The sequence below is a fragment of the Xenopus laevis genome, chromosome 2L (genome assembly GCF_017654675.1).
Source record: "Xenopus laevis strain J_2021 chromosome 2L, Xenopus_laevis_v10.1, whole genome shotgun sequence".
NCBI classification, from domain to species: Eukaryota; Metazoa; Chordata; class Amphibia; order Anura; family Pipidae; genus Xenopus; species Xenopus laevis.
This window is the reverse complement of record NC_054373.1, coordinates 80,013,256-80,031,950: the sequence shown is the minus strand read 5'-3', so window position 1 is coordinate 80,031,950 and position 18,695 is coordinate 80,013,256. Positions and strand designations below refer to the sequence as shown.

The following is an 18,695-nucleotide window of genomic DNA, read 5'->3' as shown; positions in this document are numbered from 1 at the left end:
TAAATAAAGTGTTGGAATAGATAATAATAATAAATAATTGCCAACATTTGAAAATAATTTACCAGCGATACCTTGCCATGGATAAAAAAAGGTTACACGTTAGCGGCCATGCTCCAATTTCATCATTATAACAATGACTTTGTATTTATTTTTAGCTGAAAAATCAAAAGCAGGGACTGTCCCTGTACATTAGGGAAGCTGGCAACTATTGCATTGCTATAGATTTCTTAGTTGCAAAGGAACACAGATCAAGATTCAGTTTTGCAGCATTGCAGGTCACTTTATGTACTTACCATCAAATGTCTTGCTTTCAAGCACTTCTTAAGGGCCAGCATTGGTTTCATGCAGCAAGAAATATTTATGTAGCCGGCTGTTGAGTTGTTTTCTCTTTGTTGGAAACTTTTTTTAGTGAAATAACAAAGCTGGAAAGGGTAAATCTTTAGCAGCAGGAGAATTGCCCTGGGAATATCAAGGGCTCCCTGAAGTGCCTGGCATTTAAGTTTTAAAAATAAAAAGTCTTTATAGAAATAAGTAATCTAATGCCTCTTGGTCTTCATTACTAACATAGCAAAGCAAACATTTGCTTCACTTAGATGTGCTGCATGTTTTATGACTTTTCCCATTTCCTTGATCTTACAGGTTTGTGTAACTCAGCCGACAGCTGGATGATTGTTCCCAATATCAAACAGAACCATTATACAGTTCATGGCCTCCAGAGTGGCACCAAGTACATCTTCATTGTTAAGGCCATAAACCAGGCTGGAAGTCGCAACAGTGAACCTGGCAAGCTAAAAACCAACAGTGAGTAGAAAGTATATCTGATTACTTTAATCTATATTGAGTCCATATCTGTAAACATGCTTCTATATTTCCCATATAAAGGGAAGACCGAGCACAATTCTATTGCATCACCTTTTTTTCTAGCAGAGAAATTAGTATGATTTTCATTAATAGTATGATCACTTTCTATTGTATGGCAAATAGCTGGATTACAGTCCCATAGCACTAAAAAACAAGAACGACATGGGACTGGCACACTCTACCATATTTCAGAGAAAGTCTCAATGATCTATGCATAAAGTATACCAGGAATTCAGATCTTGTCATTGACCTTTTTTTGGATTAGAATGCGTTCCTCTTTAGCAGCAGGGATTTCTTTTTTTTTATAGGGATTAAGAGGGAACCTGTTCATCCCCTGCGATAATCTCTGTCATGTCTGGCTGTTAATCAAGGGAATAGCATACAAAATCTTTCCACTAACATTCAAAGCCCTTCACTCCGCTGCTTTCCACTACATATCTTCATTTGTCTCCTTGTACATTCCTGCCCTACTTCTCCACTCCTCTCACGTCACTGTCATTTCTCTCCCACTGCTATCTCTTGCCTTAAGTGCTGGGACACACTGGGCGATTTGGGGAGATTTGGTCGCTCCACGACCAATCTTCCCCGAATGCCTCCCCTCGCTCTGCGCCTGGCTAAAATGAAAAATCGCCTGCGCTAATCACAAGCGGCGATTCGTTTTCCGAAGTCGCCCGAAGTTTCCTCGTGAGGCAACTTCGGGCGACTTCGGAAAACGAATCGCCGCGTGTGATTAGCGCAGGCGATTTTTCATTTTAGCCAGGCGCAGAGCGAGGGGAGGCATTCGGGGAGAATGCCTCCCCACCTGGCGACACATCACATCTTCTTCGGGCGATTAATCTCCCAGGAAAAGCCTACCCGCTGGCTAGAATCTGAATCGCCGGCGGGATGGCACTCGGATCGTCTCATTTTCCAAAGTCGCCCGAAATTTCCTTGTGAGGCAACTTTGGGCTACTTCGGAAAACTAAGCGCTTAGAGTGCCATCCTGCTAGAGATTTAGATTCTAGCTGGCGGAAGGCTTTTCGTGGAGATTAGTTGCCGGGCGACTAAATCTCCCTGAATCTTAGCATGTGTCACCACCCTAAAGAATCTCTCAACCTCTTCAAAAATAACTACATTCTAGAGCAATAGAATATTACCTGCCCAGTCCAGTTTGGCCAAACCTTTGTGCACTTTGCCTTTATATGTTATTTATGTTATCAACCCACTTATATCATAAGCTCTGTGGGACACTGACTTCCTTCTAACTGGGTCTCATACCATATGGCACTTGATCTGCAAATGTATCTTATTTATTTATTATGTGTGTACCTTCTGTATTTAAAATTGTACAGCTTTGTTTCCTAGTAGTGCTTATGTAATGTGCTTATTACAGTGGTGGCAAGGGAAATCCATTACTCTTAATGTGGTTTAGGAATGGAAAGGCGTTCTGAAGCCACCAACATCCTACCACCCCCACTAAATTAAACCTCCACTCTCCACAGGAAGAAAGCAGCTTTAAGAGATGGGTTAATTGTTAGAGGCTATTATTGCACTGTTTTGCACCCCTCGGCACTGTATTTTTCTCATATGTCACTAATACATTTGGCAAAAAGTGCATTCAATAAATCATCTGTATGTTATTTTGAGATATACTTCTAACTGCAGAGATGTTATTATAATTATATAGTTACCACCCTAGATATATTTTTGGCTCCAGTAAAACAGCAGTCATTTGTTTAAATTTTACTTATACTCTATTCTAATATCGATGCTTTGTTCATTTAAAGAAAAAATAAAAATTTTCTTTATCTTCCATTTTGGTCACTAAAAGAGACCATAAAGTAGTGGGGGGGGGGGCAAAATCCACTGCACTTGCTGGACATCCTTTAAAACAGTGTAAAGTGTAATTACTGCAGTTGGCCAGACTACCATACCTACAGATGTCTTTTTTTTCCATTGCTGTTTTGCTTGTTTGGGCTGTCACTATTTTTCTATTTGAAAGATATATTGTTTCAATGGGACTTGTATTTGGAAAATCTGCCTGGCAAGTGTAGGGAAGAGGAAGAAGCCTGCAGGCTTTGTTGACCCAAGTTCATCTGTTCTGAAGCCTCTAGAATTTATTTAGCCTGAATGAGCATAATTGAATGCCAGCTTTAGTTTCCCTCATCAGCATATAGAACAGACTCTTTCTTGACAGGATGCAGTGTTTTTTGCCATTTTGTTTCCACCACTATATACAGCTTTCCTCTTGCAGTTTTATTGGTTTTATTATTTTGACACTTGTGGCCTGCTCTTTTTATTAAATATCTCTCTGTTCTTTTCTGTGTAGTAATATGACTCATTGTGGGTCCCTTAAGCTGGCCATTTATGGGTAAATTCATTCGTTTACAGACATCACCCCTCATGTTTTTATTGTTATATTGTTGCTGATTTGAGCACTGTTGACAGAGGTGCCAACAATATTGGACCAATTATGGTCAGACTTACTGATGTTATATGGCGGCACTTCATTTCGGGTAAAATGGCCCTGACACATTAATGCTGCTGAGTTTGTATGTACAGTGCTACACAATATGTTGGCGCTATATAAATACATGTTAATAATAATATGTGTATAATAATACAAGATCTATTATCTGGAATGCTTGGGCTGGGGTTTTCCAAATTACGTTTTTTCCCACAATTTGGAACACCATACCTCTTAAGTCTATTAAAAAACATTAAATAAACACATTTGGGTTATTTTGCCATTGATTCGGATTTATGCAGCTTGGTTAGGATCAAGTACAAGATACTGCTTTATTATCACAGGGAAAAGCTATAGAATTATTTAAACAGCCTTCCCATAAGTTGGATCTATTTGGATAATAGTTTCTGGATAAAGGATTCCATACCTGTACAATGTTGGTTTCAATATACCGATACTATTTTTCATGAACATTTTGTAATAAGCACCAATAATACATGAGCAAAATCCTTGTGTAAATCAGCTATAGTTGTGTTTGGTGCTGCCAAGTCATTTACAAAAACTTGGTCCTTATTGACACACATATACACCCATCTGTAGGTGTCCGTAGGAGTGTAGGTGATAACAGGTTAGTGAAATACAACTTCATTGGGTGACTTAATTGCACTTGCACTGGTCTGCTTATTCTGTAGTTGTAAATCAATTAAGCCCAAAAGTTTGCAATGGTTATGAGAGCTAATACTGTGCAAATCAATGGGAAGCTTAATTCTGACCAGAACCTTATGCTACCATTTTCTTTAAACTTTTTACCACTCGGAAAAATAACTGGTTATTAAAAATGACCTTTGTCCTCAGAGTCTGCCTGGCTTGGGTATCGGGGAGTGGGCTTTGGTCTGGGAGGTCTCTTCTCCCTTACTGGAACACAGAGCATTTACTGTTAATACTATATTCCTGGTTCTGCTTGTGTTTTATTCATCCCCACTGATACTACTATATAATACAAATTTATGACAAAAAAATCAAACTATCATGAAATGCTATAATGTCTGTGGATTTTGCACTCTGTTTCATTAAAAGGAAATGTTTGATATCAGCTATGTGGTAGAAAGGTAAACACAGAAAATACACGGGCCGATAAAAGCTGCAGACAGAGTCAGCAGCTTATTGGCCCGTGTATGGGGCCCTCCAACGGGCTTCCCCAATCGATATCTGGCCGAAAGTCGGCCAGATGTCGATTCGGACGGGACTTAAAATCCCTTCGGATCGTGGCCACATCTGTTCGTTGATGCTGCCCCGCGATCCGACCACCCGTTAACCTGAAGGTGGGCATATCGGGGAGAGACCCGCATGTTTGGGGACATTGCCAAATGAGCAGATCTCTCCGTGTACGGCCACCTTTAGTCCTATATAATATATGTGAGGTGCTATAGAAGGAAGCTCTGCTGCTATAGTACATTAAATATATCAAGAAATATTTCTAAAAAGCACTCCCAGTGCCATAATGTTTACAATTTTAGTGAGAAAGGAACAAGAACCCCCTTTCACAAATGCCCTAGGAAAGGTGTTGTCCAACAAAACATCTGCTAAGATCTTAATAAACCTTGACACAGTGATTACTTGGCTGTAATAAGCAATAATGTCTGAAGAAAATGTTGTACGACTTGTTGTTGCTTGGTGAGCCCTTGATATGAGATTCTCCTGTCTGACACTGTTGGGGTTATTTACCAAGCCTCAATTTTTTCTGGTCTGGTTTTGTGGGACAAAAACTCTTAATTTTTCATGGAAAAAAAACCTTGAATATTTCAAGATGTTACAAAAAGTCAGAATCCAAAAATCCACCATATCAGACATATCAAGGTCATGTATAAGGGAATGGGAGATGTCCTTATCCCAATTTGAAGATATCTTGGTTTAACCCGATAATCCGAAAAATTCAGGGGTTTCAGGCAAAAACACACAAAAAAATTGAGCGGTTCTGGAGAAAAGTTGTACAATTCGAGTTTTCACACGATTTTATAGAGTTTTTTTCCCTATGCGATTTATTTGAGTTATTTTAATGATAAATAAGGCAAAATCAGGGATGGGAGTTTGGTTGAGTTATTATAATTTTTTTTTTTTTAAACAACAATGAGCTAAAATATGATTTTAGTAAATAAGCCCTTGTATAATTTAACTACAGCTTCAAAATTCACACCTAAATTTCACTGCTAAAAAGGCAACACCTTTCAGATCAAGTTGTTGAGCAGGAAACCAAAAACTGACATATCCTTGCAAAGGAAGTATAAACATTATTTTATTACGACGTTTGTTTCTTTGCCTTCGTTAGCCGTTTCCAATTGGTCCTTTATTTTTTAAAGCCAGTTAAGTCTACCCTTTATTAGAATTTTCTTCATTTTTATATTTTCTGTTAGCCTATCCCAAGGTGATCATGAATTTCATTGTTCCTATCCGTTTGCACAGCTGAGAAAATCTATAAAAACAATAGCAGTTATAAGTGTATTCTCATAGGAAGTGGGCACTGTAAACGTCAATTGTTAAACTTCTGCAGAAATTTGTCTCATTTCCATCCCAAAACACTGGGGGGAAAAAAAGTGGCAAGCCAGATGTAATCTCCAAAATAACCTGACCCGTGGCTCAGTGAAGATGGGGGGTAAGTGGTTTGCTGTATATTAGTCCAAGGAGAAAGCAGTTTTAAGCCTGGTTTAACAAGTACGCAGTCGTAAATTGAAGTCCCTAAAGTAACATTCCTTTAGGAATGAAACCAGTTTAACTCAACAACAGCTGTGTATTGGGATAACCCCTGTTCCATAAATTATCAACCGTAAACTGAACAAAAGGACTACAATTACTATTATAGAGTTAATAAATAGTCCTATATATTGTATTTAAAGTCTAAACACTCCTCTATGCCTTATATTCCATGTGTGTAAACAACACACACACATTCAAAGTCTTCAAGGTACCACTAACAATTCCACTGATGATCAAAAAGTAGTACAGGTATCCATTATTCGGAAACCCATTATCCAGAATGCTCCAAATTACAGAAAGGCTGTCTCCCATAGACTCCCTTTTATCCAAATATTCCAAAATTTTCTAAATTATTTCTTTTTTCTCTGTAATAATAAAACAGTAACTTGTACTTGATCCCAACTAAGAAATAATTAATCCTTATTGGAAGCAAAACCAGCCTATTGGGTTTATTTAATATTTACATATATCCAGAAAACCCCAGGTCCCAAGCATTCTGTATAATAGGTCCCTTTAATATAAAAGACCAGCAGTGCAAATGTCATGTGAGTGATCTTCTTTAATAAACCATAACTGCACAGTGATATAAAAGATCAATAGGACTGAAACATCTGGAGTGATTGTCTTTTGCACACACCTGAATAACATATCCCAAATCTGTAGTCACACAAATATCGTATCTAGGTAAATAGCCAATCTATGCTTACCTAGATTATTCTGTTGTCACTTTATGCAATTTTTTCTAATACGATGGAGACCTTACATGTAAGTAAGTGTATTTCACGTGTCCACCATGATTTGTTTTATTATCCCTGTGTGGTGTCCAAGCTTAACCTTGGATTGAACTTTAAAGCATTACTTACAAAAGTGGAATGTTATTTTGCCATTAACAAGTCCTTAGAGAGTTCTGCTGATCTACACAAGCTTAGGGACATGTCTCCTTAAAGCCCCTTTAATTTCCTAGGACTGTTAAAGATACAGTGTGTCTAGACCTATATTTTACCGATTTAATGTGCAGTTAGCTCTGTGGGGATATGTAGAGCAGCAGAATACATTTTTTTCTGCAGTTCTTTTGTGTTGTATCTACAAACCATACACTGATTAAGAATAGCTTAAGTGGCATTTAATAGTAAATAAGAAAAGACCATTTTTCTAAATCACTAATCTGCATCAGTAATTGTGTTCAACAAACTCCCCAGTATGCTTAGACAACCAGACACTGTTGTACCTACAAGCATATGATGAGAGGTTGGTATAGGAACCGTAAGAAACAGAGGTCAATTTATTAAAGGTCAAATTGTAGAATTTTGAAACCACGATTATTATTTCTCTAAAACCATGAATGCCATGAAAGTTATTAAAAAGTCCAAATACAAAAAGTACTAACGAATAAAAACAGAATAAAGGGATTGGAAAAAAACATTGAACTATGCGCTAAAAAAATACAAAAACCTGCGAAAAATTTCGAGTTCATCAGACATTTACTAGGGAAGAAAAATCCCAAAAATCTCTAAAAATCTGAAAGGCTAAAAAAGGTCCAATAGGATCAGTGCACTTTTAGCTTTCACACTTGATAAATCTCAAGTTTTAGGGAAAGAAAAAACACACAAATGTTTACAGAAAAACCTGTAATGTAAAAACCTTTCCTTCATACAAAGATATACCAGCGCTGTAAGCTTAGGGATAGACACCAAGAAAACACAAAAATATAATATAGTGTAGTATTTTCGAATAAGATTTGCACCTCTTTGTGCAACTGCTATATGGTGTGGTTTGATATCCTCCACCAAGGGATTCAAGTGCCCTTTACCCGTGACTTTTTATTGATATATGTGGCCACCTCCTGTGTAAGGTAATGGGTACTTACAAACGTTTAGTTTTGCCACTAGCATATAATATGATTCTTTGTCCCAATCCTGGTTATCTTTAGGTCTCTAAAAAGATATGCTAAAATCGTGTAAAAACGTCTTTAATATAATAAAAGGATAAAAATACAGGTTGCACTCACATATGTGTGCTTAGAATAAGCGCGCGTGTCCTACCAACAACCCCAGGCAATTAAACATCCAAAGTGGAACGCAGGACTGGAGAACCCCAAGACGAACTGTATTTATGCTGACTAGTAATTATTGTTCCTCTACACAAAGTAGGAATCCATAAAAATGGTTTCTGTATTAGGTAAGCCAGGAAATGTGTAATCAGCTGTATCACGGTTTAGTAGAAAAACTCTTATATGTGGGACAGCACCGTCTAAAACCTTCAGATACATAGCAGTTTCCCTTCCATAAAACCTTTATCTTTTGCTTTTTCATATTATTCAGGGACACAATGATTCATTTCATTAGGGGCAGGATATGGATTCCAGAGAAATGTTGAATTGCCTTTAAGAAATGAGAAGTAAATTACTTTCCATGCATAAGGCAAAATTGGCATCAGTTAGTGATGGTGAAGGAGGGGTACCTTCCTGTCAATAAGCAGTGGCAGCCAAGGCTTAAAGTGAAGTCATGACCTTTGTCAACTAATTTCTATTTTTCTGCAATAAATACACACCTTATTTTAGAGTGGAGTTTTGGATTTCTTACAAGTTAATTGAAAAAGAATATAGTTTTTTTTTACTATTAGTTTACATAATAGAAAATTAATTTGAAAAGGAAATTGTAGACATGGATATCATTTAGTAATAGAGCAAAGGGTACAATGCAAGGACTCAAAGGAAATTTTCTGGTAAAGAAATTATTGTATTAAGCGAAACGCCATATTTGGAAGCTGCCCACACATCCCAAGCTTGTGGAATGATTAATTTATTTCAAATATGGGATACTTTTTTCATCTGTGCAAAGGAAGTATTTTTATATTTTATGTAGTACTCATATTCAGTAGTTAAAATTATGTTTTACTCCTAAATATATTTTATCATAATGCAGTATCAATGGAAAGACCGTGTGGAGCCTCTTGCTTCCACTATTCAAACCCATATATATTATGCCTTTGCTCCTTGCTCCCGTTTAGTAGATCCTAATGGAAATAATCAGAATACAAGATTGCAATCTGTCTGGAAATGTCAATACCATTTTTATTAAAGCAAGGTATTAAAATATAATGTTTTGGGGGTTATAATTAAGCCTTGGTTTAGACCAGGAGCTCATTCTGTCTGGTGTAGGTACATAATGATACAGTTCTCTGTATAAACTTGTTTTGAGATATTTCTCTGTCCTCTATATCTGTCTCTTTTGGTAGTAATTATGTTTCCTAATGGCTGTTACTTCACACACAGGTTCATTTTGATAGGGCAGTTATAGTGGTAGAACTCATTTCCACTCATTTGAAATTACGTAATTTATGGGCTTACTGTATGTTAGCCGGCTGCTAGAGTAGTTTTATAAAAGACAGGCCTTTTAAGAAGAGACCTGAAAGCCCTCCTAGGAAATTAGCAGTTAAAACTACTACTACTACTGGTAGTTTATGTTAGGGGATCGTCAGATGCTAGGGAGCTGCAGGGGAGATAATGAGAGCAGTTATCTGAGAAATACTAGAAGGAAATTACAAAACTCTTGTAGAGATTTTTTGCCTAAAAGCATTACTGCAATGTGGGTTTGCCCAGGTTGGAATGGTACCCGAACTAGCCAATGATTCCTGTTCCATCCAGTTTCCTGCTATTGCACTATGGGGGAAATGTAAAATTTGCAAATAAAAATTCACATGTCTCGTAATATTCTTCATTAGGCTTTTATTGCATTGCAAATCTTAATTGAGAATTGCGAACCTTTAAGGTGGCATGAACGTTTGGAACAAACGTAACACCTTTTTCATTAAGACGTTTTACTACATACACTGCACACTATCACAAACGATAAAATTTGCCATCAATATCCTACTGTCGCATGCGGGGCAAAGGATTCACAAAGGAAAAATTGTTCACTTTGCATTGCGAACAAATTGCAAACGACTTTTGCTAGCGACCAATATTACATTCCCCGATATATGTTAGATTGCACCAGTTATTATGTAAAGCAGACCTTGCCGACAGGACATTTATATCTTTTCATGATTTTTTTTTATAGGTGCCATATATGCAATTGTTTTTATTTTTAAAACTAAAATATGTCTTAATACCAGCACTATTGCCTGCCATCCTCCTGCTAAACCGGGGCACTAATCCCTGCCATTCTCCTGCTCAACTGGGGCCTATTAACTGCCATCCTCCTGCTCAGCTGGGGCCTATTCACTGCCATCCTCCCACTCAACTGGGGCATTTGGCACTGCCATTCTTCTGCTCAACTGGGGCCTATTCCATGCCATCCTCCTGCTCAACTGGGGCATTAGGCACTGCCATTCTTCTGCTCAAATGTAGTAACAAACAGAAGGTATCACAGATAGCAATGCCATAAAATAATATAAACCCCCTGTAGAATATTCTTACTTTTTTGCAAGATGAAAAAACAATTCTATTTTTTTCTGTGTAGTGCTTTTTCTGTGTAGGCCATAAATAACAGCAAGTGGCATACGAGGCGCAATGCATAAAGACAAAAATCCCTGAGGTCAACACTTTGGGTGCATTTACTATGCCTCCAGACAGAAGTGCAAAAGCATTAAGGGGTCAAGAGTGCCCCAGTTAGTGCTCACGCACACATCGCATCTGTCCGGGGAACAGGCTGCACTCTGCACTTTGTGCTGGATGAATTAATCTGATGAGAGGAGCACAACACAGCATTGGTCGGTGCAGGCCTGTCATGTCCTTACCTCCTGCCAATTTGGGGAGGTGTGCTCCTCATGAATATAGTGCTGCCACAGGTCTGCGTCAATTTAAAGAACAAGGAAGACAGGTTGCTTGGAAGTTACCCTTCGAGTGAGTGAGTCATAAGCACCGACACCTTCACATACATAGAGATATTGATTTTCATACAAAGACATTATATGAATGCACATGATATGAATGGTGTGTTATCTCTTCACACCCAGTTTGTTTATCCATTCGTAATCTTCATGGTATGTCTACACAAGTGGGTGATTTAGTAATTTCTATGCTCTCTTACAGAAGAACGATGTTTCAGCTGTGCCTTGTATGTTTGGTAACTTTTGGTCTCATCTACTGAGTAGTTATACCAGGTTTTGGCTTTCTTCATAAAGTCAAACCATCCATAAAATGACTCACCACAAATAAAATGAGATAGCACTTTCTGATATCCTTGGTATACTTAAGCAGTATGAAATACAATCCTTTGGCATAACATCTACAACTGTAATAGTACTATTCTATATCTATGTATATATATATATATATATATATATATATATATATATATATATATATTTATTTTTTTATGTATATAAATGTTTTATTGTATTTTTTTGTTATTCCCTAGGTCAACCGTTTAAATTAGATCCCAAGTCTGCTCACAGGAAACTTAAGGTATCACATGACAACCTGACTGTAGAGAGGGACGAAACCTCTTCAAAAAAGAGCCACACACCAGAGCGTTTTACAAGCCAAGGAAGTTATGGTGTTGCTGGCAACGTGTTCCTTGACAGTGGCCGGCATTATTGGGAAGTGGTTATAAGCGGAAGCACCTGGTACGTATTAAATATCCATCTCGGTCTTTCACACTGCCTTTTTTTAAGCTAGTCTTGGAATGAACCAATGCATGACCTAATAATGGAAACCCTCTCAGATGCTCATTTTTAAAACTTACAATAGGGGGCAGATTTATTGAGTTAAAAATTGCTGTTTTTTTTTTAACTTTTTCTCTGCATAGGAACTCTCTGCATAACTGTTATTAGAGTTAAAGGAAAACTATACCCCCTGAACAATGTAGGTCTCTATAAAAAAGATATTGCATAAAACAGCTCATATGTAAAACCCTGCTTCATGTAAATAACCCATTTTCAAAATAATATACTTTTTTAGTAGTATGTGCCATTGGGTAATCATAAATAGAAAATTAGCATTTTAAAAAATAACCGTGTACACAAACAAACCAAACTAACCATACATGTTAGGTCACATGAGCCAATTAACAGAAAGAGTTGTGTCTTTTGCTTCCACACTTCCTATTACAGTTTCAGCTGTACTATTTCTTGTCAGGTGATCTCTGATGCAGCACAGAGACCATCACAAAATGGTGGTTCAAATGGGTTCCTATTACAAATGATTCCATGTTATACAGAAAATTATTTGTACAGAAATAAGGGCAGAGTGGCTTGCAACACTGGGGTTCTAGGTTCAGTTCCAGCCAGGGTACTTGTATGTTATTCCCATGCTTGTGTTGGTTTCCGAACTATTTTTATTCCAGCAGAATTCCTATATTCAAAATTTCATATTTGTCAACCATTAGCTTACTATTTGATTCACTTCTCTGCAGGCAGATGCCTTGTCCCCTCGTATCCCATCCCCTATGTGAAAATGCAATCTGTCCGAATATTATCAGGGTGTGGTGACAGTTTGATGTGTAATATTGTTATTGTAATGCCCCCCACCTTTTAGTTTGATTCTGATATCTCAGAGAATTTCCTGTTTTCTTTACTGTTGGAATTGTATTTATATAATAATATAGAATAAGTACAGGAATGTCACTCTCCCAAGGTGTATTGTATGTCCAAGGAAATTGAGTCTTCATTATGTCACTGAATGTTGCTTAATAAATAACTGCAATTTACATTCTAAAAAAAATTATTTATTATTTAAATGTTTTAATGGTTAATCAAGAGTTGTTGTCGTCACCACATGGATCAAGCATCATATTAGCTAAAATTAGTTCTACGCACAGAATCTGCTGGGTTCCAGGACACCACTGTGATTGGCATGAAGCCTAGCTCTCCCTGTTCCGATTTGCCTATTTGTCTGCTGCAGTTATCATCAGAATAGTATGCGTGTCTAGGGCTAATTTAAGCCTTTGCTCAGTGGGTCCTTCATTATTTCCTTGATTGAAACACTTCAGCATGAAATGTAGCAAAATTGCCTGCTAAAGCATAACCATGATTGCTAATTTAGGGTTTATTTATACCCATATACTGCTCATGTAGAAAATGCTGATTCCAATCAACATATGTGAACTGTTGAAAAATTTGGAGCATGGTGACACAATAGTAATCTTTGCTGCCTAGGTTTGATTTCAGCCAGGGCACTATCTGCAAGGAGTTGGTATGTTCTCCCTGTATTTCCTCCTTGTACTCCAAAAACATACAGACATGTTAATAATAATAGTATAACTAAAGGATAATAGTAATAATATCAGATACCAGTTGTTAGCACACTCTTATGTTTGGTGGCAGTAAAACCAAGTCCGTGGCATTCAAGCTGGACTTCTGACCCAAGTAGTCACCATTCTGCAGCATCTGGAGTGGGACAAAGTCATCAAGAACCAGATTATTAGGAAATCTCCATATTAGGAATACAGAATCTGCCATCATTCCATAATTTGTTAAAGGGACAAATAGTGTTTATACATTAAGTGGGGTTTATCTTTGATTTATTTCCCTTCAAAAGGCTGGTTTCTATGTGCATGCCTGAAATTTACATAGTCTGCTCTTTCAAAAGCTCTGCATTATGAATTTGTATTAATATTCCACAAGTGGCCTGACGTGGGATGGCTGGTGGTTTGTAAAGGCAGCAGATAAAAGAAATCTGTTTTTACCAGGATAGATAAAAAAAATACAGGTACGGGACCTATTATCCATAATGCTTGGGACCTGGTGCTTTCCGGACACGGGTCTTTCCGTAATTAGGATCTTCACGCTTTAAGTCTACTAGAAAATCATGTAAAAAATAAATTAACATAATAGGCTGTTTTTGCTTTCAATAAGGATTAATTATATTTTAGTTTGGATCAAAGACAAGGTACTGTTTTATTATTACAGAGAAAAAGGAAATCATTTTTAAAAATTTGGATTATTTGAATTTAATGGAGTCTATGGGAGAAGGTCTTTCCGTAATTCAGAACTTTCTGGATAACGTATGCCATACCTGTAATACATAAGAGGTGATAGAAAGAAACACTGCTCACAATTTCTATTAATGTCTGATTAATGTATAATAAAACTAAAATGATCCATAACTACAAACAGGATCTACGTTTCCTTTCCACCTGATTTATGGTTTCTTTTCTTTCCAGGTATGCCATTGGCATTGCCTACAAATCAGCACCCAAGCATGAGTGGATAGGAAAGAACACGGCCTCTTGGGTGTTTTGCCGTTGTAACAACAACTGGGCTGTAAGACACAACAGTAAAGAGATTCCTATAGAGCCATCACCGCATCTCCGCCGCGTAGGGATCTTGCTGGACTACGACAATGGTTCATTGTCTTTTTATGATGCTTTGAACTCCATTCACCTCTACACTTTTGACATTGCTTTTGCACAACCTGTGTGCCCAACCCTCACCGTGTGGAATAAGTGCTTGACAATTTTAACAGGTCTCCCCATTCCGGATCACTTGGACTGCCTAGAGCAGCTAGCATAATGCCATTGGGAATCCATTGCAATGCACATGTCAAACTGAGTCTACAGAATGACTGGATCTCAAATTTGTTTTAGAATTGTTTATCCCTTAAGGTGTAATCCAATACACAAGCAAGTGCACAAGGCATATTTCACATTCACAGGTTTCCCCAGTAAAAAAAAATAAAAAAAACTACAAGGGTTTATGAATTATTTATGAAATGATTTTAATTAGTATTGTTATCCGTTTTGCACATTGAATGATTTGTTTGTGGGTCTTTGCAGTCTAAATACCTTGTAATTGGGAAATTCTGAAGGTTGAGTTTCTGGCCTACATAGAGTTTCATATTGCAAATCATTGCTTTAGTCACATTTTCATTTAGCAGGGGTTGCCAAAACAATGTTATATTGTGTGCAGTATATGTATCTGTCAACTATTTCTTCTCAAACTATTTCCAGCATATTAATCCAGCACCACTCCACAAAAGGGCTTTAAAAAAAGAAAAAAAACAAAACAATCGAGTTAAATGAAAAACTGGACATTAGTCCAATATTCCATCTCAAAAAACGTTTTCCAGGTGCATTGCTGACATTTGGTGCTCTGTTAAATGAATTTGTTGGAATTCACCATTATGCTGGCACAGTCCTATACAACTGTATGAGGATAAACAGCAGTTATAACATAGATTCATTTTATAATGGAAGTCATACACAAAAATGCTGTGAAATTGCTATAATGCTATATTTTCTCAGATTTTCCCCATTGATTAACTCGTCCTCCCGTTATGCAAAAAAGAGCATACACAACTCATTTTCCCAAAGTACATAGTTTGCATTAGGCTTCTGTATAAATAAAGTGCATTTTTTTATTGTTGCAAACACCATCTATAATTTGGAGCTATGAAAGAATCTATGAAAGTATAGGTATGGGATCTGTTATTTGGAAACCTGTTATCCAGAAAGCTTTGACTTAAAGGAAGTCCATCTCCCATAGACTCCTTTTTAATCAAATAATTCACATTTTGAAAACCATTTTCCTTTTTCTCTGTAATAATAAAATAACGTCTACTTGATCCCAATTAAGATAGAATTAAACCTTATTGGGGCAAACCAATCCTATTAGGTTTAGTTCATATTTACATAATTATTAGCAGATTTACGGTCTGGTATTCCAAATTATCCCATATCCGGAAATCCCGGGTCCTGAGCATTCTGGATAACAGGTCCCATTCCTGTTGCTGTTTATATGTCATTCTCTGTTGCTGGGGTTGAAAGAAGACACATGTATGAAGGTTTTTTGCTAAAACTCTGTTTTTGTTGTATGCATATCAGCATTTCTTTTTCATGGGCCATGTGCAAATCTAAATGTTGACATTACGCTGTTAACACCAGCTGTAGTGTGAGGTTTGGGAGTTTTTTTTTTTGCTGTGTAATAACTGTGTATTATGTTTCCTTATGGTTGGAGTAGTCTGACAGAAGAACAAACTTCTGACAGTTTACTCACTTTGTATATTTGCTTTATAGCCTTGGTTTCTATCCAATTACCCTCTTCAACACAGACATCCCCTTTCCTGCTATCATTAACACACTATATTGTGGTACTTTTACTGTGAGAGTAACTACACTACAATTCACAAACACCATCACATAGATTGTTAGATTATGTCCTTTTGACTCGCCTACTCATACAGTATATTCATCTGACCCAACCCCCACATTTTGTTGTTGGACCTCCAGACACTATTTGTTGTCAAAATGCCATAGACTTAATGCTTTCCTTCCTTAGGTTTCCATTAGGCAAATAAAAAGGAGGAATGAAATAATGGGTTTGGCATCTCTTGATAAGAACCTTATTTAGACCTTTGCAAGACAGGAGACAGTGTAGACCAGTTTTGGTTGTTATGAAATGGATATTATAATAGAATATCTCCATAATTCCCTTTACCCAACACTGTTTTGTTCTTACATTGGCCATACACTCATTCTGTTTCTTAGATCAGTATTGAACTTTATACTCTTGTAATTTTAAACTTCTTTGTCTTAGGAACTGACAGTTTACAACCGGGAATGAGACAGATTGCAACTGTAAAACGTGATCTACAAAACACTATAAAATAATTCTTATATTTAATGAGCATTTAATCTGCTTTTGAAGTACTTTATGTAAGCCGTGCTCGCTATCTCTTGATGTGAAAATTGCCCTCATAAAATGGAAGGAGAAGGCAGCGGCACGTCTTATTAATCAAAGGCACATGTGTGAAACAAGACATTATACCGTTAGGTCCAATATGTTTACGGGGAAATATTTATGCTTATAGCAATATGTTTATTGTGTCAATTATAAATCTGGGCGTTTGTTTTTTCTTTGTGATGGAATTTGCAAATTCCGTAAGAGAAGGAAGCCAGGAAGAAAAGGGATCCTTTTTTATTAGTTTAATAATGGAAATTTTTATAGGCTTTTTTTTCTTTAAAAGGAAGAAAAGAATACAAGCTTTCTGAAACTGGTGCCTCAGTTGTAGTAAATCTTTTTAAGTGTCTGTTGAAAGGGCAGTTTAATGCACTTTGTTAACAAATAGGTTTTAGGTTAAAGGGTAACAGCTTCAGAATTCCTATAAGCTGACTACAGAAATGTACTCAGATTTGCCTTATTTTTAATACCACTATAAAAGTAACCCACAATCAGGATTGATTCTATTTATATAGCATACTGATCAACTACTTTCCTATAATTTTGCTGTTATTCCAATGAAATGTATTCTTAACATAGTTAAGTAATACTCTTAATTTTCCTCTGACCCATTTATTTACATAGGTGCCTCAGTTCAGTATTCCATTCCAACCCTTCAACAATTATCTGCCATCAATCTATTGTTGTTAGAATTATGAAATTGTGTTGGGTTGCTGTGTCTTAACTGGACCAGTGCGTAGTTAATGATAGTTAATAACGGCCTACATCTAAGGGCCGTGACACAAGGATTATTAGTCCGAGCATCTTGTAGGTTTAACATTGTCGGCTCAGCAAAACACATGTCTTGGCTGTTATTGTAGTTTGTGATAAGAGTTTCTTCCCATCATAATTCCTTAGGGAATTTCACTAATGGACAAAGAAATCAACAAGAGTTTGCTTGTGTGTTAAATAGGAGCACAAACCTTTTGTGATGTTTGGACAGATAAAGAATCTGCATACATCTACAGTAGCTCAGGCACAAAAAATGCATCAACACAGCCCTTCTGAATTACCATATTCCGAATGAAAAACACGAATTTATGTTTCGTAGTCTTAACATATATGGTTGTGAGCATTCTACTAATTGCAGTAAAAATCTGTAATAATAGAAAATCCTGCAACTATCTAGTCGGCCATCAGATCTTCCATGCCAACCACTTGGACAAATAAAATAAGCAAACTTGAAAGTTTGCCTTTATGATGATGATTATGTGTCTTTAAGCTGCAGTGGAAACTGTATTTGGTCACAATGTTTGCATAGCAACAAAACTCAACACAAACGGAACCAGGAAATTCATACTGAGCTTTTGGAGCAATAAAGGAATGATAATATGAACTGAATCAGCCAGGAATGGAATGAATTAAATGAGCAGCTTGCTAAAGTGCAAACAAGTGCGTGTGGGGGATAAAGGACTTCAATTCCAAACTTATTTCTGGTTTTCCAAAGAATCTTGTGAATTTGTTGCGGCCAGAAATGTACCCATTTTAAGGAAGATTATTGCAATGTACAATAAAGTTTAGTGTGCAAGGAACCTTTCTCAGTTCACTTTCTCAGCCGTTGATTGTGTTCACCCCCCCCCCTACAAAGCACAAGCCATTGTGACCACCCCTTTTTGCATAATACAATATTTGAATAATCTGTAAGAAATTTCAGTTCTGTTTTGTTTGCAATTTTGTATTTTTAAAAAAAGCCTGTATTAAATTCAAATTTTATTTTAAATTCAAGGAATTGGGTCCATTTTTTAAAAACTCTACATAAATCATTTAAAAAAAAAAAGTAAAAGTAAAGTAACAAAATTGTTATCATAAAATTCCACTTGAACTAAAGTAATACAAAAGAGTTATAAAGAGGCAAAGAAGCTGAACAGATTTTAAAGGGAACCATTTATTTCAGATTAAAATGTTTATTTGTACCTTAAAACAAAGTAACTTTGGGGGAAATGTGATATTACAAAAGCAAGTGCGTCATGTTTTA

General features: G+C 36.7%; 1 protein-coding gene across 4 annotated transcripts in view; it reads left to right on the top strand.

Moving 5' to 3' along the window:
• Positions 1-18,440, top strand: part of mid1.L (midline 1 L homeolog) — a 197,425-nt gene extending 178,985 nt beyond the window's left edge. For 3 of the 4 annotated variants that reach the window (XM_018244724.2, XM_018244723.2, XM_018244725.2), the window contains exons 8-10: positions 640-801; positions 11,422-11,629; positions 14,167-18,440. In XM_018244724.2, coding sequence (XP_018100213.1) covers positions 640-801; positions 11,422-11,629; positions 14,167-14,515 — 719 coding nt within the window. In that variant the 3' untranslated portion in view covers positions 14,516-18,440. The remainder of the gene's footprint in view (positions 1-639; positions 802-11,421; positions 11,630-14,166) is intronic. The other variant, NM_001190883.1, reaches the window with a different exon arrangement.
• Positions 18,441-18,695: the final 255 nt, after the last annotated feature.